At 46.2% G+C, this 26,671-nt stretch overlaps 1 protein-coding gene across 3 annotated transcripts in view; it reads right to left on the bottom strand.

The window, feature by feature from the left end:
• Positions 1-4,057: 4,057 nt before the first annotated feature.
• KCNN3 (potassium calcium-activated channel subfamily N member 3) overlaps positions 4,058-26,671 on the bottom strand; it is a 167,559-nt gene continuing 144,945 nt past the window's right edge. For all 3 annotated transcript variants that reach the window (XM_005541654.5, XM_065545177.2, XM_005541655.5), the window contains 4 exons: positions 24,666-24,776; positions 13,566-13,693; positions 10,693-10,762; positions 4,058-6,501 (listed from right to left, as the gene is read on the bottom strand). In XM_005541654.5, coding sequence (XP_005541711.3) covers positions 6,205-6,501; positions 10,693-10,762; positions 13,566-13,693; positions 24,666-24,776 — 606 coding nt within the window. In that variant the 3' untranslated portion in view covers positions 4,058-6,204. The remainder of the gene's footprint in view (positions 6,502-10,692; positions 10,763-13,565; positions 13,694-24,665; positions 24,777-26,671) is intronic.

Genomic DNA, 26,671 nt, shown 5'->3' with positions numbered 1-26,671 from the left:
CAATTTAGAAAAGCACATCTGCACACTGGACTCTTGTTGCACCTTGTAAAGTAGTTTGGAAACCCAACCCCGGTTTCACGTACGTAGAGAAATTTGGAATGCCTAAGATTTTGAGTATTTTCAGTTACAGGAAAACAGGACTCTTCCTTATGCCCAATTCTGACATTGTCAAAGGAAAACTGGTTGGCTGAGTTTGAGACTTATATAATTTATGTAATGAGGCCTTTGAATTTATATAGAAAGAGCCTGCACTTTTATTAAACTGGCTTTGCACAGCTACTAAAGGAGTGATGGCTTTTAAAATCTCTTCTGAAATGGCTTGATAGAATTTAGGGTAGAATTATTCTTCTACGCTTGGAATAATGTTCTTTTGTCTCTAATACTCAGGCCTTGGAGAATTAGAATATGGCAGTTCAGTAGGCTGTGGTAGGAGGACCCTTGATCTGGGTGCCTGGCAATCACTAACAGTGATGTGTACTCAGAAACAGTCATTGGGAGAGCAGGCTGACAGTCGACCTGCTAAACACTAGTTTGATACAAAATGTTAATTGAAAGTTACAATATATTTTATAATATATCAATATATTTCATATTTAAAATAAACTGTTATGCTTTCTCCTATCATTAAAAAATAGCAAGCAGTACAGAGGCAAGATGCAAATTCATATTAAAGCTCATCTGATTCTGAATATAAACACTTCAGTTTCTGAGCTTGCCATGAAAATGTTTCCTCCATTAACATCCTGTCATTATCTTTTGTTGTTCTCGTGGCCAGTGCAGAATGGAGAGTCTGGGACCAAAATTGAGTTGTTGCGCCATTAAAAAACGTATCTGATGAAGGTGGATCAGTCTTGGGTCAGATTCAAAAATTGAGACAATATGACACAGCTAGAGAATGTTGTTTATTCCTTGTCCTTCTTGTGTGAAGCTGGACGTTGGCTGCTTCGATCCGATTCAGATATATATTTGTACTTTTTCTTTTTGGCTACAAATGTCAGCATCTCTTTGGGATCCTAACTGCAGGTTGGTGTTGAATTTTGTGCTTTTCCTCCACCAGTTTGGTTGGTCACGATATCTCTTTTGCTTGTTTCAACACATAGCCCAGGCCCAAGATTACAGCTTCCAGGATACATTTTTCAGGTGTGTAAACAACTGTCACAGGGCACTTGGCACCTAGATTTGGAGGTCATATGTTGAAGATTTGACAATGGTTTTGTTCAGAGGGAACTCCAGTTCATGTTTGGGTGTTTCCAGTAATGGCGTAAGACAAAAAGATCACAGTTATATTTCTTCTATCTGTATATATGTATATACCATTGCGCTGAGTACTTTTTAATAAGCTGTGGTCTGTTTCAATAAAAATCTACATATTACTTGTTTAACAGGAGTTTAACGTTAATTTCTATTCATGCAGCCTGACACAAGCTTTCTACTACCACAAGCAGACAGTTACTATTGCTATCCCTGTAAACTTCTTTCTCAGTGGTGTTAATGATCCCATTTCCCTAATGTTGATTTTGGCGGCAGTAGAGAAGGAAAGGATACTGTCTGGGGCATCATCAAGCCCACTGACTGCAAGGGGAGAGAAAGGGCTGTTCGTGCCTACTGGGAAGTCACCAGATAGCTGTCTAAGGTACTGAAATCAAGCCCTGCAGAGTCAATAGGGATCCTTCCTCTGCTTCTAGCAACTCTTGGGGAAGAAGAATGAATGTAGAAAACTGAGAACATATTTTAGGATTTAAAAACAGTAACTTAAAAATAGTAGTAACCTACTGGTAGTGCAATGACTTCACAGTATCTCAGTTGTGGTACTGTGATGGGAGCAACACCGTTTGTCCTGGGATGAAACACTGATTCTTAATTTGGAGTGTACTGTTTGTTGAGTTGCACTCTGGAGGAGGAGGAAGGTTCTGGAACTATGTGCTAATCCCATATTTCTCCCTGCTGATTTTACCACTATTTAATATGCACTAATTACTTTTTGGTAACAATTGATTGCATTCAAACGTAACATCGAGGTGTGAACTAGACACAATCAGTCTGGGTGGCTGTTGATGACAAAGGTGATTTCATTTGTTCTGTATTGAATACTTTGTACTTAAGAATATTAACTATTCTCTTCGTTTTAAGTACAGAGAAATTGATGTATGAGGTGCTTATATGAATTGGCCAAAGATGTGGATCCAGTCTTAGATTTTTATTTATTCTGATTTTGTATGACTAGGTTTCTTCTTTTCCATGATTGTTTATTCATAAGGAAATTATAAAAATTTAAGGGGGAAATCCCCCAATATATTAAAATCATTACTTCTTCAATGCTCTTCCTTCTTGGCTTTTAATAATAAAAATAGCTTGTACATGCTCAGCGCTTGGAATTTACTTTTGCATGCATTTTCTATGTCTCCTAATTCACAAGATTGTTGTTCTACCACTGGCCCCTGCTGAGGTCGGTCAGTGGTGACTTGGGGCCTTCCCCCTCTTGTTCTTTTGGATTGTATTAAGCACTTCTAGAGACATGATATCATGAAGTTACGTATTAGGAAGATGGCAAGAGCGGTTTGTAGACACTTTATGACAATTTATTATGATGATCATATATATGTGGCCTTTGATCCAAAGGTGAAGACTTTTATTTGGACTTCAATCTAAGGAGGAGTGAGCCCCTAGTCTGGTGTAATTTACCAACTAATGCTATGTCCTGAAATTCCACTGAGTTTAGTGGTCTTAAAGTATCACAGTACATCCCTGACTTTACAGTACATGAAGCTAAAATATGGCTTAAGCAATGGCGGGGGTGGGGGTGGCTCCATATTTCTAATTCAAGTGTCTAGATATTTTAGGGAATATTAGAGTGATTTTACCTGTCACTGAGTTGTCAGAAAGATTATAGTAGGGGATCTGCCATTGGGTCAGTCATCTAGGAGTGGGCAGATCTTGATCGGTACAGTATTGGAGTGAGGTTACCATAATTAATAGTTTTTACATATAGCTGATTTTTTTTTTTCGAGATGGAGTCTTGCTCAGTCACCCAGGCTGGAATGCAATGGCACGATCTCGGCTCACTGCAACCTCCTTCTCCGGGGTTCAAGTGATTCTCCTGCCACAGCCTCCCAAGTAGCTGGGACTACAGGTGCCCACCACCACAGCCAGCTAATTTTTGTATTTTTAGTAGAGATGGGTTTTTGCTATGTTGGCCAGGCTGGTCTTGAACTCCTGACCTCAGGTGATCCTCTCACCTTGCCCAAAGTCCTGGGATTACAGGCGTGAGCCACCGCACCTGGCTATGTATACCCAGTTCTTGAGCAGATAATTAAATCTCCTCCACCACAAAATGTGAAAATAAGGTACCAGAAGGCATGACATGAGAATCCACCTGCCCCTTTTCCCATCTGACTGTGATGCTGAGGTGTGGTGGAATTAGCCAAAAGATGTAGGAAGAAAACTTGGGTGAGCTACACCCAGAATAATTAATACTTAAGTCATCAAGGGTTGATTGTACTTGCAGGAGAACAGGTAACTTTCCCACATAAAGCTAAAATGCTAATACAGAGAAATAGCCTTCCATTTGCTGTTACAGGATCAATGTGCAGGTTCGATCACTTTTTTTTGGAAGCATAAGTATTCTTTTGCCAAGAATAAAAATCATGTATAGCTATTGCACTACCAATAGGTCAATTCATGCTACAAATGTCCATGTGTTTCTAGGATGCCAGTGGCCACTGCTACCAGAAATAACTCCAATCACTCCCTTGACTAGTGTTGCTAGTTTGGTCTTTAGGGTTTAGCTAAGTGAGAGTATCAATGATGGGTTAAAGAAGAATTATTTGCAGACCACAATGAATAAATCACAGTCGATGCGCACTTTTGGCCAGGAAGAATGGCAGTGGAATCTTGCATGTCATCTGGTTGAAATTAAGACTAAATCTCTATATGTGCACACACCCACACTCACACCCCCACACACACATATCACAGGGTTACAGCAGAATGAAAACGGTGAATAGGAATCACTAGTTGAAGGCTGCCGGTTTAAATCATCAGGATTGGCATACTCAGATCAGCCCACCAGTGGTCTTCACTTTGTGAAATGGAACTAATGCCACAAGGAAACTGCATGGTTATTTCATCTGTTTACACATCTGCTTATATGTTCAGCTGAACTGTCACTGAAAACAAGAGCACCATTCTTGGGACATAAAACGAGGAGGGGAAACGTTCAGATAATCAACAGTTAAAAGAACAAGTAAAAAAATAAGCCAACAGCAGGTGTGGCATCTCTGGTATGCAAAACAACTAATGAAAGTGTTCAAAGGAATTATCAAGGCAAGCCATTAAGACTATAAACCATCAAAGGAGCAGCAGCAATAGCAAGAGACGGAAGAAGAAGGTGAGCAACAGACTAGATCTTCCTGAAAGAGTGGCCTTGGCTCGACAGTTGTCTACCTTGTGCTGTCCTTAGAAGAACAGGCCCAGTGCTACAGAAGAAAAATCTCCATGCCAAGCCACTGCCTTCAGAATGGTGATGATGTCTTCTTACAAAGGTAAACCCAAGATGACAACCACAAGCAAAAAAACCACTCTTTTGTTTTACCTTCAACAGATGAAATACTCCATACAGTGCCATTCAATTTCCCATAGGCAGAAACCAAAGACCTCAGAATGAGAAAGTGATGGTTTTCACATCACAAATGTTACATGTGGTCAGATTATGGAGCATTGAAAACATTTTTCAGTGCCTCTCGCTACACTGAATCTTGATGTTTCTGAAGTCTCTTGGAGTTTGAGATGTATTGGAATAGTTTTTCGCACCAAGATTAACATGGCACAGTAGGAACAGTCTACTGACAAATCCATGTGCTCTTACCTTACCCATAAGGTTCCCTAAGGGTTCCCTTCATTCTCACAATATTTCATTTTGAGATGACTTAAGGTCAGGTAGAAGGGACCACATGGGCCACTCTTCATCACTTCTCCTCCTAGCTCAGAGGCTCACAAGTGAGGCACTTGGCCCTTTTGCACTTCTAACATCTGGGGCTGGAAACCTGTTGCTGGATAAATACAGCTCAGCAAATCCCCAAACCATACTTCTATTCACTAAGGTGTTATGGGGTTGCTCCTGTTTGTGCATGTCTGCACACACACGCACAATTTCTTGTCCTCTCCCTCCACACATACAGACATACACCTAGTCATTGTGGTCCATCAAAACACAGCTTGTTTGGATGGAAGAAGAAAACTCTGCAGATGCTGTTATTTTTAGAAGCTTGCTTATCCCTCCTGAATGCCAACAATTTTGGCTTGGCATCCATTTCAAATCAAGCAAGGTGCATATCCAGGACAAAGCAATGTGCATTATGTCTGAAGGGACCCACATCTTCAGTGAGACTCAGAATGTGGCCAGAACTAGCTAACTACCTGAACTGAAAGCACCCCATGTTCAGATTCAAACCAACTCAACACACATGTAAGGGGTGCCTATTGTGTGTAGGGTAAGGTGTCAAGTCCTTTTTTATTTGGATTAAGCTCAAATAAGAAAGGACGTGAACCGAATGTGGGATGTGTATGTGTGTACATGTACATGTTTGCAAACACACAGGTTTATGTGGGTATTAATATTGAGTGGAAAATCTGGCTTTTTATTTGTCTGTGTCTTTTTTTTTTTTCTTTCTCAGTCTGATTTGGGTATATCTGTTTTGGCAAGTTGTGGGCAGCTCTCTTTTACTTTTGTCACCCAGAGGCTTCCGTAGACAAAAGGAAAGGAGAGAGGTGTGTTCAAAGACCCCCATGGTGAAGAGCCCATCCCCCAAGCCTGACACGACCCCCTCTCCCAGGGGACCCCTCTTCTGGACTGGCTTCACTGTTGGCTACTTCAGTGCATCTGACCCCCACCCCCCGCGTGAAGACCTGAGATTGTGCGTGGATTTCTGTTCTCCACCAACTCTGCAGCAAGGGCCCTGCCAGAGGCGTCGCTTCCTGTCATCTCCTCTTCCCGCTCCTAAGTAGAGGCACCTAAACAGAGATTAGATTTCTGGTTTCAAGGCATGTCGGACCAAGCACGCTGAATGAACATGAGTTAGTTAATTAGCTCGGTCTCTCTTCTTTCCGTTCCCTGGTCTGAATGTTCCTTGATGGCAAAGCGACCAGGAGAGAGTTGGTTTGCATCTTAAGACCTATGGGTAATGCTTCTGGAGTGGGGAGATTTATTTAGCAACTGCTTGAACTTGTGTATGGGGTCGGGAAGGAGGTGGAGCTGACCCCAATGGGGCTATCGGAGATTGGGGTGTGGGTGGTGCCCACTGCCACGCTGACACCCCGGGCCTCGATGATGGCAGACAGGAGCTGCTGCTGCTGCTGGCGCAGGGTGTCGGCGATGAGCAGAGGCAGGGAGTTGAAGCTGGCGGTGAGATGCTCCAGCTTCGACTCCAGGCTGCCAATCTGCTTCTCCAGGTCTTCGCTCCGGTCATTGAGTTCCGTGATTAAGTCATACATGACATTCTGCATCTGTGTGGAGAGAGAGAGGCGAGAGACAGGGAGATGACAGGTCATCACAGAGGAATCTGCAATGGGAGAAATGAAATGCCCTCCACAGTATGACAGGAGCCACTTCCACACCAGTTGATCTGGTCAAGGAAGGATACAGGCTTCTTTCCTGGGGACAGGGAGGCTGAAGTGTGCACATTTGCGTTTTCTTATTACAAAAATAATGAGTATTAATGACAGCATTTTATTAGAAAATATGCACCGAGAGGGAACAAAGTGGCCCCTTTTTTTCTTAAATAAAGTCTCTAAATTGTCTCTTTAGAGACAGGGCCACAACCTCTCAGCTCACGTGGCTGCTGGCATCTAATGATTGCAGAGAAGACACTGGTGGGGAATGGACAGTGCAATGGGTGTCTAATTAGTAGGCCAGGGCTCAAGTACACATCTGCAGCTCACTAACAATGTGCCCTCTGCCAGGCGCCTGGCCTCTCTCAATCTCGACTGCTTTATACAATTGGAGTTAATAATAACTATACACAGTTAGGAGTTATTGCACATCTCCCAACCTCTATTTTAACACAGCAGCCAGGAAGTAAAGTGAATTAACTCTCAAGCACAGTGCTTAGCCAAAGGGGCTGCCTTGCTAAGGTGTGGCCCTTCCCCTGTCTGATCCACAATGCCTCAGGGTGGGACATCCCTGAAGGGCCACTCTGAAGGGCTGAGGTCTTTGTTGACTGTATCCCAGTTCAAACCCTCCCTCTGACCGATCCTGCTTCCCTCACTCCTTGGCAGGGGTCCTGAGGGTGCTCCCCGCAGAGCTCCCCAGTACCCCTCCTGCATTCAGCACTGACTCTCCGTGTTCCAGGGGTGCCGACCGATTACCAGTGCTCCTTCCCCAACATCTCGTGGCCCCCTTGTTGGTCTGCAGGGTCTCAGTCTATGCAACAGATATTTTTCTCCCCGCAAATTAGCAAATGCCACCTTGGCTGTGTACATCAGACTTGGGAACAAGATTCATGGGCGTCTTCAGCCTCCCACGTGTCAGGGAGTGAGGCTCCTAGGGCGGCAATGCAGAGGGCCAGGCTGGTGGTCGCCTAGTCATCCCTGAGGTACTGTGGCTCTTTGGGTTTCTGGTGATCTGCCGGTGAAACCCCAGTCCTATTTCACCTGAAATTTCAGGTTACTCTAGGAAGACGTGGAAACGACTTATGCCCCAGGGACCAAAGCAGCAGCAAGTAAGGTGAGAGGAAAAAAGAGGAGTGAAAGAAGATGTGAGAAGCTAGAGAAGAATGAAGGGGAGCAGGGATGCAAAATGCAGTGAGGCCTCCCCAGCAGACTCCAGGCCCCACGGGGAAATCACTGGGGCAGCATAAGGAAAGGTCACGAGGTGGCATGGAGATGGCCCTGCCCCCATGAGCTCCGCTGTGACCAGAGCAGGACACCGTGTTGTGGATGCCCTTGGAGGGCAGGACGACTTTAGAAGTGAAAGTACTCCCTTTATTAATCAACATGACAGAACCTCTTCGAGGCGCACATTCTTCCCGGAATGTGCAAAATCACCCATTTCATTTGACCACAGGGGTACCCTGATGAGCTCTGGACTCAGAGTCCAAGCCTCTGGGTCGTGGCCCCTGCGCTGGTGCTCACCAACTGCCTGTCTGTGGGATGGTCACTTTGTTCGTTTGGATCTTGGTTTCCTTATCTATATTGATAATCAGAACTACCATTTGCAAAACCTTTATAGTTTACAAAGCATTTTCACAGATATCATCCTATTCGATCACCTGAGCCTCCGATGGTAGGAATTATTTTTATATTTCAGCTGAAGTAATTGAAGCAATCGGGGAAAGACTCCAAGCCCTCGCAGCTCTGCCAGCCTATAGGACAGCAATTCAATACAGACATAATATGTGGAGGCCACATGCCATATTCTTAATTTAGAGAGGACCAAAGGGCAGGAGTGGGAAGGCGCTGAGTTGGGAGGCTACAGCACAAAGACAGAAAAGAGAGAGAACACGGCGTTATCGTCTCCCCCTGTTCCGTTGCTTGGTGACAGGATGCCAGGGGGAATATGGACCAGTGTGAAGTGTGCTAAGCTGCCGCCAGGACCTTGGGTGAGTCTCCTGGGAGGAAAAGACAAAGACTGGGCGAATGTCAGAGTTCACCTCCTCCCCAGATCTCCCCATGGGGGTTCTGCAGATTTTTTCCCTTAATCCTTTCCTGCACACTCTTTCTTTCCAGGTAACTTGCTCCTGGGTTATTTACAGCTTAGTTCCCCCACCCAACTCACAGGAGTGTCTTTCCAGTTCCCTGAGGGGTTCGCTTCACCCAGTCTGCTCTGTGGGCCCCATCTCTCCGAGAGGCCATGGGTGGCACTGCAGAAATGCAGGTTTGAAAGTTGGGTTTGCCCGATGTCCCCAGGGAACATCAGTCACAGTGTGTCCTGCAAGGTGAGAGGAGAGACAGGAAACACTGCTCCTCATAGAAGAAACATCCTGGGGCATCTTGTTGGGCTGTTCCTGAAGCTCACAGGTGGGCCTCTAGCCCTGTTTGCTCCATATGACCCTCTTCCTGGCCAATGCTGATTGGTCCCAGGGTGGATACATGGCCCAAACTGGCCAATCATTTCTTCTCTTCTGAGAATTTAGAATTAAGACTAGTAGGGGGCCAATTAGTCTTTACCTGTGGCTAAAACTATCATATGTACTCTCTGAATTGGAGCCTGTTACAGTCTGTTGTGGGGACGGGAGGCATAGAGGGAGAGAAAGAGAGGGAGAGAGAGGGAGAGGAAGAGAGAGACAGGGAGAGGGAGAGAGAACTGAAGCAGCCACTTGTACAGAAAGAGACAGAAGCGATGGTGAGAGACCTCCTGGTTGTGGGGGCTTCCCAGGTCTGGTTCAAGTCAGTTCCTTCCTGCAGTCTGGCCACATGTCTCCTTTGAGGTTCTGCCTGGAATGAGACTCCCTTATATCCTTAGAATAGATTTCTCCATTTTTAAACCTAGTCCCTGCAGGTTTCTGATATTAAAACCAACACACCCAAAAACCTGAGGGAGTTCTCTCCTGCATGCCCACGTTCCACTCCCACCGCAGGCTCCTAGGAACCACCCTGCACTCCACGTGAATGCCCTCCTCCAAAGGCACGCAGGCCTGGAGGCTTCTCCCCAACTGTGCCAAGCCGCTTACTCCCCGACTGAAGTCCTCACAGGTTTAGGAGGCCCTTTCTTTTGTTCAATCCCTTTATTAAACAAGGCGCCTGCACGTGGCCCGACAACTAGTGATTTCTCTGATTGCACTCTTTTCAAAGGGTGCTTAATGTGCCTGAGGGAGTTTCTCTTGCTTACCCAGGGAATGTGTTCCATTATGATAATTGACATCTGCTGGAATGTTCTGCCAGCCTGGCCCTGGGCTGTCCGCTTAATATACAATTCCTATCAAGAGGCAATGAGGAGAGTGGGCTGAGGTGGGGGAAGCCCTTTCTTCAGTGGCACCCACTCTCAGCTCTGCCAGCAGTGTGGCCTTCAGCTCCCTCACCTGGGTGATTTGCAAGAGGACAGAGTTTCTTTACAGTATTTATGGCAGCTCAGGGCCAGAAACAGAGTGGCAGAGTGATGGCGAGCCTCACGCCCTAGGACTCTCAAAGGAGGGTTCTCTCTTTGGGTATCTTCATGTTCCTTGTAGGCTATCTGCCTCTTGAGAAGTAAAGAAATGCACCCCGCCACACACACCACTGCCACCAATTTGAGGCCAGAAAAACTGGTTGTTAAGGATTGGAGGATGCACAAAAATGAAGTTCCAAGTATCACAGCAAACCGGTGTGACCTGGGCAGTCAGCATGGCTATCGTCGCCGTCTGGTCCTTGCTAGCATGCTTCACAGCCGTGCAAACTCAAGCCCAACCTCAGGAGTCCCTCAGTGTGCAGCTCATAAAATGACACGGGAAAGGTTCGGTCAGCTCATTAATTCCACGCAAAGACACACCTGAGCGATTTCACTTAAAAAACAAATGCCAAGTTTTAAAAGACCACAAGACATACCGGTAGATTGCAAATGGAACAAACTGGAGCATAGGTATTTTTGAACCAGGCAGAAATTTGTCTTTGCTTGCCTGGTCCTGCTCTGTCCAGTGCAAACCCAGGCAGGACTCACAGGTGAGCCTGAGAAGACTCGGTGTCTGCACGTTCTAGGGGATGTCTCCAGACACTGCCACTCACCTTGGAAAGGTCCACCAGGGTGTTGGCTTGGTCACTTAGCTTCCTCTGCTCCATCTTGACGCTCCTCAACCTGTGGGGAAGAGTGATAACAGGCAAGCCCTTCAAATTCATGCAAAGGCTTCGCCTCACCAGCAGATCCTCTAGCCCTTCCGCTGCCTCTGATTTTGGAACCCAGCATGGGGACCGTGAACCTGGGGAAGAACTGAGGCTTTTACTTTCCAGGGGCTTGTCACATCCCCCCAGGGGTCCCAACGCATGCTCACCTTCAGTCACTGGTTTCTTGCTATTCCCAGATCATTTCCCTGCCTCTATGCCTGGGCTGTGCCTTCCATCTTGAGTGCCTTCTTCTCAATTTTTCAGGGGTTCCCCAAACCTCTCCATCAGAATAAATGTTTTCATCCTTTGCTTTTCCACTTTTAAAAACTCCCCCATCACAGAAAGCATCAGCCACAGTTTGTTTTGATTTGAGTTGCAATGCATGGGGTGTGTGTGTGTGTGTGTGTGTGTGCGCGCGCTGTGTGTGGTGTGTGTTCTGTGTGTGTGTGTGGCATGTGTGTGTATTTTGTGTGTGGTTTGTGTGGTGAGTGTGTGTTATGTGTGTTGTGTGTGTGCTGTGTGTGGGGGCGTGTGTGTGGTGTGTGTTTGGGGGCATGTGGTGTGTGTGTGGTTTGTGTGTGTGTGGTGTGTGTGGGGGGGCATGTGGTGTGTGGTTTGTCTGTGTGGTATGGTGTTTGTATGTGTTGTGTATGGTGTGTGGGGGCGTGTGTGTGATGTGTGTTGTGTGTTGTGTGTGTATGGGGTGTGCGTGGTGTGTGTGGTGTGTGTATGGGTGTGTTTGTGGCATGTGTTTGTGGTGTGTGTCGTATGTGTGGTGTGTGTGTGTGGTGCGTGTAATGTGTGTGGTGTGTGTGGGGTGTATGGTGTGTGTGGTGTGTGTGTGTGTGTGGCGTGTTTGGTGTGTGGTTTGTGTGTGTGGGTGTGTGTGTGGTTATGTGGTATGTGTGGGGGCATGTGTGTGTGTGGTGTGTTTGGTGTGTGTATGGGGTGTGTGTGCGGTGTGTGTGGTGAGTATGTGTTATGTGTGTTGTGTTTGTGTGGTGTGTGGGGGCGTGTGTGTGGTATGTGTATTGTGTGTGGTGTGTGTATGGGGTATGTGGTGTGTGTGGTGTGTGTATGCGGTGTGTGTGTGGTTTGTGTGTGGTTTGTGTATGTGGTTTGTGTGGTTTGTGTGCTGTGTGCATGCTGTGTGCGGTGTGTGGTGTGGGGGTGTGTGTGTGTAGTGTGTGGTGTGTATGTGTGTGGTGTGTGTGTTGTGTTTGTTTGTGTCATATGTGTGGTGTGTGTGGTGTGTGGTGTGTGTGGTGTGTATGAAATGTGTGGGGGTGTGTGTGGTGTTTGTGTGTGGTGTATATGGTGTGTGTGATGTGTGGTGTGTGGTGTGTGTGGTGTGTGTGGTGTGGTGTGTGTGTGTGGTGTGGGGTGTGTGTGTGGTGTATATGGTGTGTGTGATGTGTGGTGTGTGGTGTGTGTGAGGTGTGTGTGGGGGGTGTGTGTGGTGTTTGTGTGTGGTGTGTGTGGTGTGTGGTGTGTGTGGTGTGTGGTGTGTGTGGTGTGTGTGTGGTGTGGTGTTTATGTGTGGTGTATATGGTGTGTGTGATGTGTGGTGTGTGGTGTATGTGGTGTGTATGGTGTGTGTGGGGTGTGTGTGTGGTGTTTGTGTGTGGTGTGTGGTGTGTGTGGTGTGTGGTGTGTGTGAGGTGTGTGTGGTGTGTATGGTGTGTGGTGTGTGTGGTATGTGGTGTGTGTGGTGTGTGTGAGGTGTGTGTGGTGTGTATGGTGTGAGGTGTGTGTAGTGTGTGGTGTGTGTGGTGTGTGGTGTGTGTGGTGTGTGTGTGTGGTGTGTGTGTGTGGTTTGTGTGTGGTGTATATGGTGTGTGTGATGTGTGGTGTGTGGTGTGTGTGGTGTGTGTGGTGTGTATGGTGTGTGTGAGGTGTGTGTGGGGTGTGTGTGGTGTTTGTGTGTGGTGTGTATGGTGTGTGGGGTGTATGGTGTGTGGTGTGTATGGTGTGTGGGGTGTATGGTGTGTGGTGTGTGTGGTGTGTGTGTGGTGCAGTGTTTGTGTGTGGTGTATATGGTGTGTGTGATGTGTGGTGTGTGGTGTGTGTGGTGTGTATGGTGTGTGTGAGGTGTGTGTGGTGTTTGTGTGTGGTGTGTATGGTGTGTGGGGTGTATGGTGTGTGGTGTGTATGGTGTGTGGGGTGTATGGTGTGTGGTGTGTGTGGTGTGTGTGTGGTGCAGTGTTTGTGTGTGGTGTATATGGTGTGTGTGATGTGTGGTGTGTGGTGTGTGTGGTGTGTATGGTGTGTGTGAGGTGTGTGTGGTGTTTGTGTGTGGTGTGTATGGTGTGTGGGGTGTATGGTGTGTGGTGTGTATGGTGTGTGGGGTGTATGGTGTGTGGTGTGTGTGGTGTGTGTGTGGTGCAGTGTTTGTGTGTGCTGTATATGGTGTGTGTGATGTGTGGTGTGTGGTGTGTGTGGTGTGTGGTGTGTATGGTGTGTGTGAGGTGTGTGTGGTGTTTGTGTGTGGTGTTTATGGTGTGTGTGATGTGTGTGGGGGTGTGTGTGTAGAATGTAGAAGCCCTTAGAGGTTCTTACTCTAGTTTTTACCTTCCATAACAGCCTGCCCAATTTCTGGCATGTGGCTGGTGCAGTGAGTGAGTGATCAGACCCACTTCACCACTCCACTTGTTGAGTGGAACAGAATGGATTTCTTCTGTGCCTCCGAAGTATATGAGAAGCTACTGACAGAGTTGTAGGAGTCCCACTGCTCCCAATCTGGTTATCTGATGGCTGAACCACTCTGGCATACTCACTGGTGGATAGCTTGGAGGAACTTCCTCTGGTGTTTCCTGACTTTGGCATGGTCAATCTTCTTTAGCAGCTTTGTGTGTTTATAGATTAACCATGTTTCCCGAAGGACATTGGCTGCAGCATTCTTGATCTAAGGAAGAATAAATAAAGTAGGCTGCTATCAGGTTCATTTTCTTAGGTTCACATAATATTTTGTGTGTGTGTGGTTGCTACTGTAGTCTACCTCATAAGGAAACGATTTTGCAATGATCTATTTTCTTAACCAAAATCACGAAACTCCTAGAAAAGATGATTAAGGCCGGGCACGGTGGCTCCCGCCTGTAATCTCAGAACTTTGGAGGCCAAGGCAGGTGGATCACCTGAGGTCAGGAGTTCGAGACCAGCCTGAACAACATGGTCAAAGCTGTCTCTACAAAAAATACAAAATTCGCCAGGTATGGTGGCTCATGCCTGTAATACTAGTTACTTGGGAGACTGAGGCAGGAGACTCGCTTGAACCTGGAAGGCGGAGGTTGCAATGAGCTGAGATCGTGCCATACTCCAGCCTAGGAAACAAGAGTGAAACTCCGTCTCAAGAAAAAAAAAGGAAAGAAAAGAAAGGAAAGAAAAGATGATTAAAATTCATCTGCTATTAATCTTGTGTTGGACACTGCAGACTAGAGCTAAATTGAAGGGTTCTTTCTTTCTTTCTTTTTCTTTCTTTCTCTCTTTCTTCCTTCCTTCCTTTTCTTTTTTCTTTTCTTTTTTCTCTTTTCTCTTCTTTCTCTTTCTTTCTTTCTTTCTCTCTTTCTTTCTTTCTTTCTTTCTTTCTTTTTCTTGATTATTTCAGTACTGTCTCTTGAGTGCTGTTGCTGATGCTATATTTAGACAGGTTGCATGAGCAAGACCTTGAGTCCCGGGGTCCCCTCGGAAAATAGCTAGCAAGATACCACTGCTGCCCTTACATGCAGACTTCCGAGTTTCACCTGAGATTGCCACTTAGTGTATATGGTACATTGCTTGGATTCAGAGAGTAAACAGATTTCCTATCAGCTGGAGATTTTAAAAGACTTCTTTGAGAAAATGTCTTTCCCACTAATTGGAACTATAGGTACCAATAAGCCCATTGTCTCCTTTCCCAAATGGCCAAAAACATTTGCGCTGCAATTTTACATGTAAATGTAATTGGCACAAAACGGAAATAATTTCAAAGCAATGTCTGAAAATCAGTGAAGATATTTAGGTGTGAAACCAGAGCTTCCTCTTTCCCAAAGCTGGCTCCTTCACTGTGCACTGCAATCACACGTTTCAACATATGACGCTGTCATCTGTTGACATGGAAACCACTGATATCACCAGGCTCACGACTGAGCTGAGACATATCAATGGCATCCAGATGGCAGGGGACAAAGTTTTAATCCAAACACAGACATCCTCAGCAATTAGTAACAAGAGCAAGAGAAAACATTCCTTATTAAGCACACGCTAAACAGATTTTTGATTAACCATCCCCATTTCTGTCAGTCATGCAGATTGGCACAGGTCCACAGGCCTGGGGCCTGGAAATAAGTAGGCCAGCCTAATAGAAATCAGGTTACTAGCCAGAAAGGATTTTAATAAAATTAGAGACTATAGACCTGCTTCTTCAGACTGACATCAACAGATGGGACGTTGTTAAAATACTGAGACGTGTGGGAAGGCTAGGAAACATTGTTTTGCAGGCTGATAAATTTTGTGTGTGTATGTTTTAAAAATTTATTACTAAGGCTGGATTATATTTTTCATTGGCGCTGAAGTGATGTTTTTAAAAGAACAGCTAAGTCTTCTCAGAAATGTCTAAGGGACATAAATATTGCTTTTTTAAAAATGCAGTAAAGATCCACCATGAAAATAGTTATAAATGACTTAATTGCCCGCCTCTAGTACTTTCTTGCCTGAAAGGAAGCAGGTTGTGGTGAGAAGTTGGAAACGGTGGATGTCCAGGAGAGGACACTGTGGTCTCTGGGGTTCTGCTCAGGGAACTAGAGTGAACAGCAGCCTCCTGGGAAAAAAGGCGGCGTGCGAGGGAAGCCTCGCTCTCTGCAGAGCACACACATTGAATACCACTGCCCTCCTCTTGCGGGGAGAGGGGCAATTGGATGTGTCATTTCTTCAGTTTCCCCAGGCACTTAGCCTCTTAGGAAAGCCTCGAGGAAACGGGAAAGTCTGCAGGTGAATCCCTGCTCTGTCAATTATTAAGCAGTTTAGGAGCAAATGCTTCATTATCTGTAAGATGGGAAAAATAAAGAGGGCTGCTATGAGGCAGTGATGATGGTGCTGGGGGCAACAGCTAACATCTACCAGGCGCAGCCACAGGTCTGAGTACTTCATATGTCTAAGCTCCTTTAATCCTTACCACAACCCCATCGGGGAGGTGCTAACATTATCCACATTTTTCAGACAAAGAAACCGAGACACAGACCAAGACTAGACAATTATAAATGGCAAACTGAGTCAGTGTGGGTTTGAATGCTGCATAAAATGTAAAGCACCGTACAGATATTAGTTAATATCATCTAGCTCAAACCCCTCATTGAACATATGAGGAAACCACTTCAGAGATGGGATGTGAGAGCCAGAATCACACAGCTAGCTAATGGCAAAGTCAAAACAAGAGCCAGGTCCAGGAAGAGCAGAAGGTTTTCATGTGGACTGAAGGAAAGACAAACAAAATCATTTCCTGTTTTCCAGGATCAAGGAATTGGAAAGAACATTGGATTTTTTTTCTTTTTTTAATCATCATGGCCCTTACTTAGCAATGTGACAGAACACGGAGTCCAGGTCCTGCACTTAAAGTCAGCCCAAATGTAAGATACTGAAGTCACAGCACAGTCCGGGTAGCTGACAGAGGCAGTCACATCATCTTTATGAGTTTGGAGGGAGGCCGCTGTGCATTCGGGAAAGTGATGTTAACTGCCAGCCCTTGCACTGACTCTGAAATTAATTACCAGCAAACAGTCTGGCACAAAGCTAAGTAGATCAATATCTGCGAGAGAAAAAGAAATAGGCTTTTAACTGCACTGGGCTTTCCCAGGTGGACGGTAAATGCTATTGTGGCCAGGGTCTCCCTCCAGTTCACCTGGCTGATTGATCTACGCATTGCTGGGGTCAGGAGCAGATGAGGTCATGTGCCTTTCCTCAGATTTGCCGAGTCTCCGAAGGGCTTCATGCACCCTTCCTTGATGGAGGCTTGGGTACCTCCTGACCTCTCCTGGTGGGCAGAGGCACCAGGGCCAAAAGACGCTCTTAGGGTGCAGCAGTGCGAGGGGGCAGGGCTTAAGATGAAAGCAGCAAGCCAGAAAGAGTGGCTCAACGTTGGCCACAATCGGGTGGGTTTGGGGATGGTTAGGAGAGGAAGTGAATGGCAGTCCAGCTGTCCTGCCTCCAAAATGGGCTGATTGTTTTCTGCAAGCCCAGAAACTCTCCACCAAAACAATTGCTTTCACTCTGAGTGGGACCAGAGAATGGGCTCTATGATCCACTTTAGGAAGGGCTCTAAAATTAATGGGCCTGGACAAGAAAGTGGTCCAATGAAGACCTTGAAAATTATTGTGACAGCTAACATATACTGAGTGCTTATTATGTGCCAGGATCTGTGCTAAGCATGTATGTCTGCATGGTTTCATTGACCCTCAGAAAAACTTGACAAATAGATGTGATCATGAGCTCTATCTTGGACCCACTACTGAACTCTATGAGACTCTCTTTATTCATACATTTGAGGAACAATTAATGAGCACCTATGATGGGCCAGGCATTGTACTAGCAAGTAAGGGTACCACAGTGAACAGATCAATAACATTCCTGCCCTTATGGAACTTACAATCTTGTGGAGAAGATGGTATGCAGTTTATATTATAGCATCAGGTAACAAGCATTTAAAAAACCACAACAACAAAGCAGGGTCCGGAGCTAGAGAGTGATGCAAGTGCTACCTGCATCTGTGAAACAGGATTACTGTGTTGACTAAATGAGAATATACTTAAAACATTAGCACAGACCCCGGCCATATGCCTCAATACATGGTATCTTTGTTAATATTCTCCTCTTCCGATAAACATCAGCTTCCTTCCCTCTAATTTCCCCAGCCCACAAGAAAACATACAACATAACACACATCACTTCCTTGAGCTCTTGGCCATAGCATCCCATGTCAATGACTTGCTCTGGCCACCTCTCTGCCCAGGTAATCTGCTACTTGCTATTACAGAGGGGCTGTCGGTTGCGGCAAGAATGCTTGGGGCAGGAGTACAAGGGGGATGAAAGGAGCACCTTTCTTGGGCACCCTAAACCTCCAGCAGCCCCAGGAGTCCTGGGAAATTCCAGGAGTCCCATTAGCAGAGCCCCCCCAGAGAAGAAATCACTAGCATGCCCTTTACGCTGCCAGGAACCCTTGCCAGAGAAGTATTCTACTTGGAGATTGGAGACGGGGAAAGGGAGGCCCGGCCGGTGGGTGTGATTTAAATACATGCATCTTGGACAATTTCTTCACTGTGTGAACATCACAGACTGTACTTAAACAAACCTAGATGGTACAGCCTACTACACCCCTAGGCTGTATGGTGTAGCCTATCGCTCTTAGGCTACAAGCCTGTATGGCACATTTCTGCACTGTAGACAACGGTAACACAAATCACTAGGGGAGAGGAATTTTTCAGCTCTGTTAGAGGCTTCTGAGACCACCTTGGTATATGTGCTCCATCATTGACTGAAACGTTGTTATGCAGTGCATGACTGTAACTTGAAGGAGTTACACAGGTTGAAACTAGGCTGAGTGAGGATCAGATCACTATCGGAGAACCTGCAAGCCGGCCCTTGACTGAAGGTGTCCTTTACACACAGGACTAGAGAAGGGGGCCGGTTCCTCTTTCCCATTTGCCAAGCCCACTCTCCCCTCATCACCACCCCACAGACTTGCTCTGGCTTCCCCGGTTGCCCTCTCATCGCCCGGCTTGTACCTCCTCTTTTTCCCCCCTCTGTTCTATTCCACACTCCCTTTGCAGGCTTCTCTGCCTGCCTGACCCGGAGGCCCTCACTGACCACTTAGAACTGGGAGCTCCACCTCTCTGGCTGGCAGGAAATTGGGTGGAGCGAGAGGAGATGTATTTCCGTTGTTCAAAGTTGGAGCTTGAGGTTCTCCCTGTAGCAATATGGTAATGGGTGGTGGATAATTCAATAATGCTATTTATGTGATACTCAGTTAGGGTAGAGTTAAGCTGGCTTTTCTCTTCAGCAGGCCTGGGACCCTAACCCCACGCTAAGGAACTAACCACCCTTAAGCTGCCTGCCTGATGGTCTGAGAGCAAACTGGATCTTGCATAGGCCCGGGGCCCCCTCACCCCTTTCTGGGCCTTCGTCTTCTCATCTGTGTTGGAGTGGCTCTTCCCTGAGGGTCCTTCCGGCTTAAACACACAATATTTCTGTGACTGTTGCTAAAAAAGAAAACCTGTACCCACTCTGTTTGGAACAGAATCTTGTGTGTGATGTAATTTATAATCCTCTTCTGGGGAGAATTAACATTCCTGATAACTGCCCTATTGATTATCCGATCAATTATAAAGAGATAAAGACTTGTTCTGGAAATCCACTCTTAAGCCCAACCAGCTGTCCATTAGCAGTCCTTTAGCTAAACCTTCTATATCTGGCATAACAATGGCTACCATTGTTTTTCCTATGAAATACCACTACTAAGAGTAATCTCTGAATTAGGCTGCTGAAGAAAATTTTCTTCTAGCAAGATGATGATCAAACTTTGGCATATGCCTGTAATTAAAGAAAAGTTGTCTTTAGTGTCATTCAGGAGATTGTAGGTGGGGGAATTACTTAAAGGTTTTTGAGCAGGAAGTAATATGTAGGTAAGCCCGAGAGTCTAAGGAGATCCATGGGGAAGCAGAGTGCAGGATGACTGGGGAGAGGGAGGCCCAAGTGAGGAGAGCAGGTAGCAGGCTGCTGTGATAGTGCAAGACAGAAGATGGCGGCTTCAAGAGTGACGGGGCAGAGGCCCTGGAGAGGCGCGCATGCGTGAACAGCCACGGCAAGGTCGAATCAGACACAGAAAGTGCTCAGACCCCTGTGGGGTTCACGGCCCAGAGGAGTCAGAAATGGGGCTAAGTTTTTATGCCTGGAGTCTGGAAGAACACCATGTCAGGAGCACACTAGGGAAGTTAGGAGAAGGAACTAGTTTAGGGAAGTTGTGGGTTTCGTTTTGGTCTTACTCATAGAATTCATGGGGAAGTGTACTTGGATGAGCTACTTGGGGCAAGAAACCCTTGCAGCAAGGAGATATGATCCTCAGCACACTGTGCTGTCTGAAGGTTCTGCTTACTGTGGCTTGATGTGGAGAGTAGGTACCACAAAGAAAATATCTCCGGTCCATGGTGCCTCTCAAGCCAAGGGTGTCCATAGCAGCCCACTCTGCTTTTTTTTTTTTTTTTTGAGATGGAGTCTCGCTCTGTCGCCCAGGCTGGAGTGCAGTGGCGCGATCTCAGCTCACCATAACCTCCGCCTCGTGGGTTCAAGCAATTCTCCTGCCTCAGCCTTCCGAGAAGCTGGGATTACAGGCGCCCACCACCACGCTTGGCTAATTTTTTGTATTTTTAGTAGAGATGGGGTTTCACCATGGTCGCCAGGCTAGTCTTGAACTCCTGACCTCAAGTGATCTGCCCACGTCAGCCTTGCAAAGTGCTGGGATTACAGGCGTGAGCCACCGCACCCGGCCCACTCTACCTCTTATAAGAAGTGCTCTCTGAGGGCAGTCAGCCACCAGAGGTTAAGGATGGAGGTAAGGACCACCTCTTACCCATCTTGGTGCCCCCAGAGTACAGAGTGTGGCACCCAGGAGTGACCTCTGTGATGGACCTGTTTAGTTACATAAAACAGAATGTTGGGGACATGGAAGCACTGAGTGGCAGAAAAAATGGGGCTCTAGTATCTTTCTTCCAGTCCCTCTGTGAATCATGTACTTAAATATATTTATCTAGTAGCCCAGAGGTTAGCAATAAGTTATAATTATAGAATAACAATGGCAGCGACACTGCGAAGTCAGTGTGGGAAGATCTGATTGAATTAAATACAGAAATGACGTTGCTGCCAGAGTTGATACAAGGAAAGAAGATAAGCACAGGATTCAAGAAAACCAGAAACTGAGTTCTTACCCAATGCTGTCAGACCCTCTTCCCTCCCCACAAATAAATAAATAAATAAAAATAGTGCTGGCTCTCATGGCAAAGGCTAGGCTGCAGCCTTTAGAGCAAGACAGGATGAATAAATACTAGAACAATGTGGGTATTTTTTTATGATTAATACCTACAATTCCTTTTTCATTTTGCTTAGGTGTTTGAAGCATCAAGGTTGCATATACCAGTAAGAGGCTGCTTTTATCTGTCTGTCAAATCTGTGAATTGTCCACTCCGAAGAGGTTGAAATTATGCCACAGTAAACTCCTTCATGTTGGATCTTTCTCTGAGAATTCACTGAGATGTTATGAATAGACTGAGCTTAGCATCTCTTTTTTTTTTTTTTTTTTTTGAGATGGAGTCTCACTCAGTTGCCCAGGCTGGAGTGCAGTGGCGCGATCTCGGCTCACTGCAACCTCTGCCTCCCGGGTTGAAGCAATTCTCCTGCCTCAGCCTTCCAAGTACCTGGGACTACAGGCACGTGCCACTACGCCTGGCTAATTTTTTTTTTTTTTTTTTTTTTTTGTAGAAACGGGGTTTCACCGTGTTAGCCAGGAAGGTCTCATCTCCTGACCTCGTGATCTATCTGCCTCAGCCTCCCAAAGTGCTGGCATTACAGGTGTGAGCCACCGTGCCCGGCCAAGAGTTTCTAAGGATCATGTCTGATCTGAGAGTATTTCTTTTTTTTTTTTTTTTTGACAGAGTCTTGCTCTGTTGCCCAGTCTGGAGCACAGTGGCAGGATCTTGGCTCACTGTAACTTCCACCTCCCAGATTCAAGTGATTCTCCTGTCTCAGCCTCCTGAGTAGCTGGGATTACAGGTGCGCACCACCACGCCCTGCTAATTTTTGTATTTTTCGTAGAGACAGGGCTTCACCATGTTGGTCAGGCTGGTCTCGAACTCCTGACCTTGTGATCCACCTGCCTCGGCCTCCCAAAGTGCTGGGATTACAGGCGTGAGCCACCGCGCCCAGTTGTTTAGCATCTTCTTGACCAATGAGCCACTCCAGCTGGACACAATGGGCCATTTGGAGAGGACAGAGGGCAGGCCAGGCATCCCCAGGGGAAGAAAGGTGGGGTTCTCTTGGGAGCAGTTCAAAGTCAGCTCAAACCAGAGCAGGCCAAGGATGCACACATCCAGTTTCGTTTCAATTAAGGTTATGTAAAAGAACCTTCAGAAGTTCTAGTCCTGCCAGCTTTGAAAATCTTCTCTCTGTAAGAACCATCCCTCCTGTGTTGTTTATTTCCTTGAGAAAAGATATTAGATATTAAAGGGACATTTCAACAGATTTAAGTGTTCTCAGAAAAAGGAGATGTTATTCAATTAAAAAGCTACCTTACATTCATGGATGAGCAATAAATATTTGTTGATTTGATTTTCAGTCCTACTTTTCAAGAAGTAAGTGGAATTGAGGAGGATGTTAGGGAATCATTTTTGAAAGATTAAAATTAGCAACCACAGTCTCATCTTCTACAATTATATTGCAGAAAAATTGTTTATTTTCCTGGCATACAAAGGAGCTGGCTTTCCTCAGCTTTATTTTCCTTTAGCGTCTGATTTACTTGGTGAAAAATGGAGAGGACAAAGGAATAACACCAAATACAAAGAATATACTTGGCTTCAAAAAGAAAACCAGAATAAACAGAGAAACTGCTAATGTCTCTACTCTTGGTAAACAGCTTATGAGAAGGCTTTGGAGGCAGAACAGCTCCCTGCCCTCACTCCAGCATGTAGTTTCAATTCAGTGAAACCTCAGTAAATTGCTTCAGGAAAATAGATGCAAGTGGATTTGCATTTGGGTGTTTCAATAACTTGAGTAATTTCCTCAATACTGAGCATGACTTTTGCACCCATTATTAGAGGGGGCTGAAAGAGAGTGGCCAAGTGGCAGAGTTCCCGGCAGGCCTTACTGTGGTAACAGCCTTCAATCACTGCCATCGTGATGTGACAAATCATGGCTTTTTTTGGTGCAGCTGATAGCTCGGGGCCGTGATGTACCAAGTACGAACACTTGAATGTCAACAACATAAGAATATTTGCCTGTACCAGTTCCTTTTAACATCTGTGAAGGCTCTTTACAAAATCCAATAAATGTAATCAAAGACCAAACAATCAAACACCATAAATCATTCTGCTGAGAAACTGGAGAGGCCTTGGCCACTGCACACTCTCCCACTGCCTTCCCCGAGAGCTCACTCGCGGCTCCCTCTGTCATTCTCTCTCTCTCTCTCTCTCTTTTTGTTCTTCCTTCCTGCCTTTGTCTCTATTTCTAACACATTGTTGCTGCGATGCAACATTAATCACTGAATATTTTCTGTAGCTTTCAAAAACCCAAAGCAACATTTGGTTGCTCATGGGTTCCTTAACCTACTTTAGTCCTAAATGAAAAAGACTATGGAGGCCAAGACACGGACACAGGGTTTTAACTCTGCCTCGTCTCAGAAAGAGGACAGTCTTGCAGGAAATCATCTTACTCACCTTCCTTCAGGCTGTAGTTCTAAAGAATTTTCCATAAAAGCTGTCCTTGAATAAACAACTCCTGCCTTGCCCATTTGGCCTGCTGTTATTCTGGAAGGCTTGTATCTGTCTCTTCTAAATGGGCCTTTTCGTCTCTGACATTTCAGTGGGGTATCCAACTTTCAGCAGCAAATTGGTCTACCCATTCCTGCATATTTTCAGATTTTCATCTTCCATAACTACTTTCGTAATGGTTCAAGTGAGAAACGTTACCCGGAAAACCCAAAAGGGAAAAATTGGATGATGACGTTTTGATGAACAATTTTATTTAGGAATGTGGGCTCTACTAGAATGATTTCTTTTTTTTTTTTTTTTTTTTTGAGATGGAGTCTTGCTCTGTCGCCCAGGCTGGAGTGCAGTGGTATGATCTCGGCTCACTGCAACCTCCACTTCCTGGGTTCAAGTGATTCTCCTGCCTCAGCCTCCTGAGTAGCTGGGACTACAGGTGCCTGCCACCATGCCCAGCTAATGTTTGTATTTTTAGTAGAGACGGCATTTCACCATGTTGGCCAGGATGGTCTCAATCTCTTGACCTCGTGATCTACCTGCCTCAGCCTCCCAAAGTGCTGGGATTACAGGCGTGAGCTGCTGCACCTGGCCTAGAATGATTCTTTAAATGATTTTTTTTAAAGGATGAGACTTAGGTACATTTTCAATATACTTTTATAGTTTTAGGTACATTTTCAATATAGTTTTGCCCTTCCTAATGAGAATCCTGAAAATATTTGAGCATAAACAAAAAACATTGCCTCATACTGGCTGATTTTCATCAGGCAAAGGGGCAGGTTATACCATTGTAGGCTATTAATTAAATTACCAGGAAAATTATTTGGCTGCCTGAACCATGCACAGCGATCGAACAGAAGGCAGGAACCCATCGTGTGAAGATGCTGTTTCCATTTTGTGTCTGGGGCTCCCTCAAACATGCCCTTTAAAAGCCTGGTGCAAACCCATACGACATGACCATTTTCTTTCTCTTTTTCTTTCTTTTCTCTCTTTCTCTCACTTCCTTTCTGTCTTTCTTCCTTTCTTTTTGAGATGGAATCTCACTCTGTTATCCAGGCTGGAGTTCAGTGGTGAACTGAATTTAATCTTGGCTCACTGCAACCTCCGCCTCCCGGGTTCAAGCAATTCTCTTGCCTCAGCCTCCTGAGTAGCTGGGACTACAGGCACCCGCCACCATGTCCAGCTAATTTTTTGTAGTTTTAGTAGAGATGGGGTTTCAGCGTGTTAGCCAGGATGGTCTTGATCTCCTGACCTTGTGATCGACCCACCTCGGCCTCCTAAAGTGCTGGGATTACAGGCGTGAGCACCTGGCGGACCATTTGCTTTCTCATTGGCTTCCACTGTGGTGTTAAGTCCCCCATAAGACATGGCTGTGTAGCATCTTACCCGCTTGGTGAGCTGAGTGTCCATCATGAAGTTATGAACGTGCTTCTCTGCTTTGGTGAGTTCCAGCTTTCGGGCCACCACGGCCACCACAAGGGCAGTGCAGCCTGCACCCTGTGGGGGGACATCAAGAGGACCAGAGGGGAAAGAACACATCATTAAGAGGCAAGACGAGAGACTCAACACGCCTGGCGCCCACAGGGGTAGTTTCCTGGGAGTGGAGTGGGAACTCAAGCTCTCTGGCTGGTCATGACCAAGCCACAAAATCTGTCGAAATCTGTCAGGACTCTGATGTCCTGACCCACAGAGAGGTCGGCAGTGCCCCTTGGGTTGTGCTCTGCAGCTGACTTCTGGGAGGCTGAGCTAGCCAGTTTCAATGGAGAAGGATGCTGGGTGGTGCTGAGACTTTGGGGGGTTTAACCAACAGATAAGCACCTGGCCACCTGCCAAGCTGTGTAGCGGAAGACAGAGGGGCCAGCACACACGGGCCCTCTCTCCCTCAGGCAGGTCTCCATCCCACTGCCAGCTCTAGACCAGCGGGCCCGGGAGGAAGGCAGGCAGGACATCAGCTGGGTGCAGATGGAACACCTGTCAGTGGCTGAGAGTGTTCCTGAAAACAATCTAATGAAGAGCCAATACCTTTCCCCAGGGCTTGTTTCACAGAGGGTACCCAGGTTGGCACGAACACATGCACTCAGTGACTGTGCTTGCTCTACGGTTGGGCTTTTTCACCTGAGGGTTTACGCTATGACTCAGCACAAGGAATCGGTTCCTTCCTGCCTTCACCAGGAGGCTCATGAATTCACCACCATGCAGAGATTTTAAACACAACACCACTTCTGCTAGATCAAAACCAGGATTTTAAGTGAGCCCGCAGCAGACCCTTGGGATTTTCCGGAACAGCGATCCTAGTCTGCTCGGTAGGTCCATGCCAGGGGAGCCCGGGAAAGGGTGGGCAAGGAAGCAGGCTCTGCTGAGCCCCAAGAATGGTGAGACTCACTTTTTCTGTCCTAATCTTCTGGGTGCATGCTTGACTGTCTGGGAAATAAGCAGGGAATTCCCTGCACATTCCAACATTCTCCCGACACATTTTAAAATCATCTTCGCTGGGCTTCTTGGTTGGCTTGTGAGCACAGGGGGACGTCGAAGACTCACTACTCCCCTGGCTCTTTGGCAGGCAGCTGGAATCAGCCCCCTCCTTCTGCGAGCGGACTCTCATCAGAGACCATCGCCCTCTACCTGCACGCTGTGCCCTGCGCTGCCCTGACCACCACTCATGGAAAGAGATGATGAACTTACTAAAGCCAACAACTGAATCCTAGATGTCAAACAGTAATTCTAGTTGCTACAGAACCCAGTCTAGCAGATGAGGTCCCAGACTGGAAGGAATCTGTCAGTAACATTTTTGGCTCATCAGGTCTTACAAAATGTGTGAGAAGCAGAAAAGAATGTTTTTCAAAGGTACTATAATCTATAACCGACTTGGAAGGAATGCATATGGGTGGATCCATTCCCTACTCTCTCTTTTAGAATCTCTTTCTCTCTTTATCCCACAGGCTGACAAAGGCTAGCCTGTGTGAAGTTTCGATGTGGTTGAAGTTCACAATGCTTTCTCCTCGTTTCCCGCAAGGGTCCCCATTAAAACAATCTAGTGTTTCTCAGTACATTGGTTGGCCTTTTCACAAAGTGAAAAGAACCAAGTCTGTGTGAACTTTCCTTTTCTGACCTCATTTTCCTCTTTTGTTCAAGGACGGCTGTGTTTTTTCAGCTTCTGTGACTTACAGGAGACTCTGTGCCCAGTTTTCAAAGGATCTGGGCAGTTGCACAGCCTGGTCTGTAGCTGTAATCAATCTAGCCAGGCCTCCAAAAGCAAAAAATAGCTTAAAAGAAGCCATCCTAGAGGGAAGATGTGTGCTCCCTTCCCCTCGACCGGACAGAGTGTCATCCCTCTCCTTTATATGGAGTTCCAAAAGTACTTTGGGCTGAAAGCCTAAAAAGAGGGCTATATC

This window comes from Macaca fascicularis, chromosome 1, assembly GCF_037993035.2.
Source record: "Macaca fascicularis isolate 582-1 chromosome 1, T2T-MFA8v1.1".
Taxonomy (NCBI): Eukaryota; Metazoa; Chordata; class Mammalia; order Primates; family Cercopithecidae; genus Macaca; species Macaca fascicularis.
The sequence above is the reverse complement of the archived record's forward strand: the minus strand, read 5'-3'. Positions and strand labels throughout refer to the sequence as shown.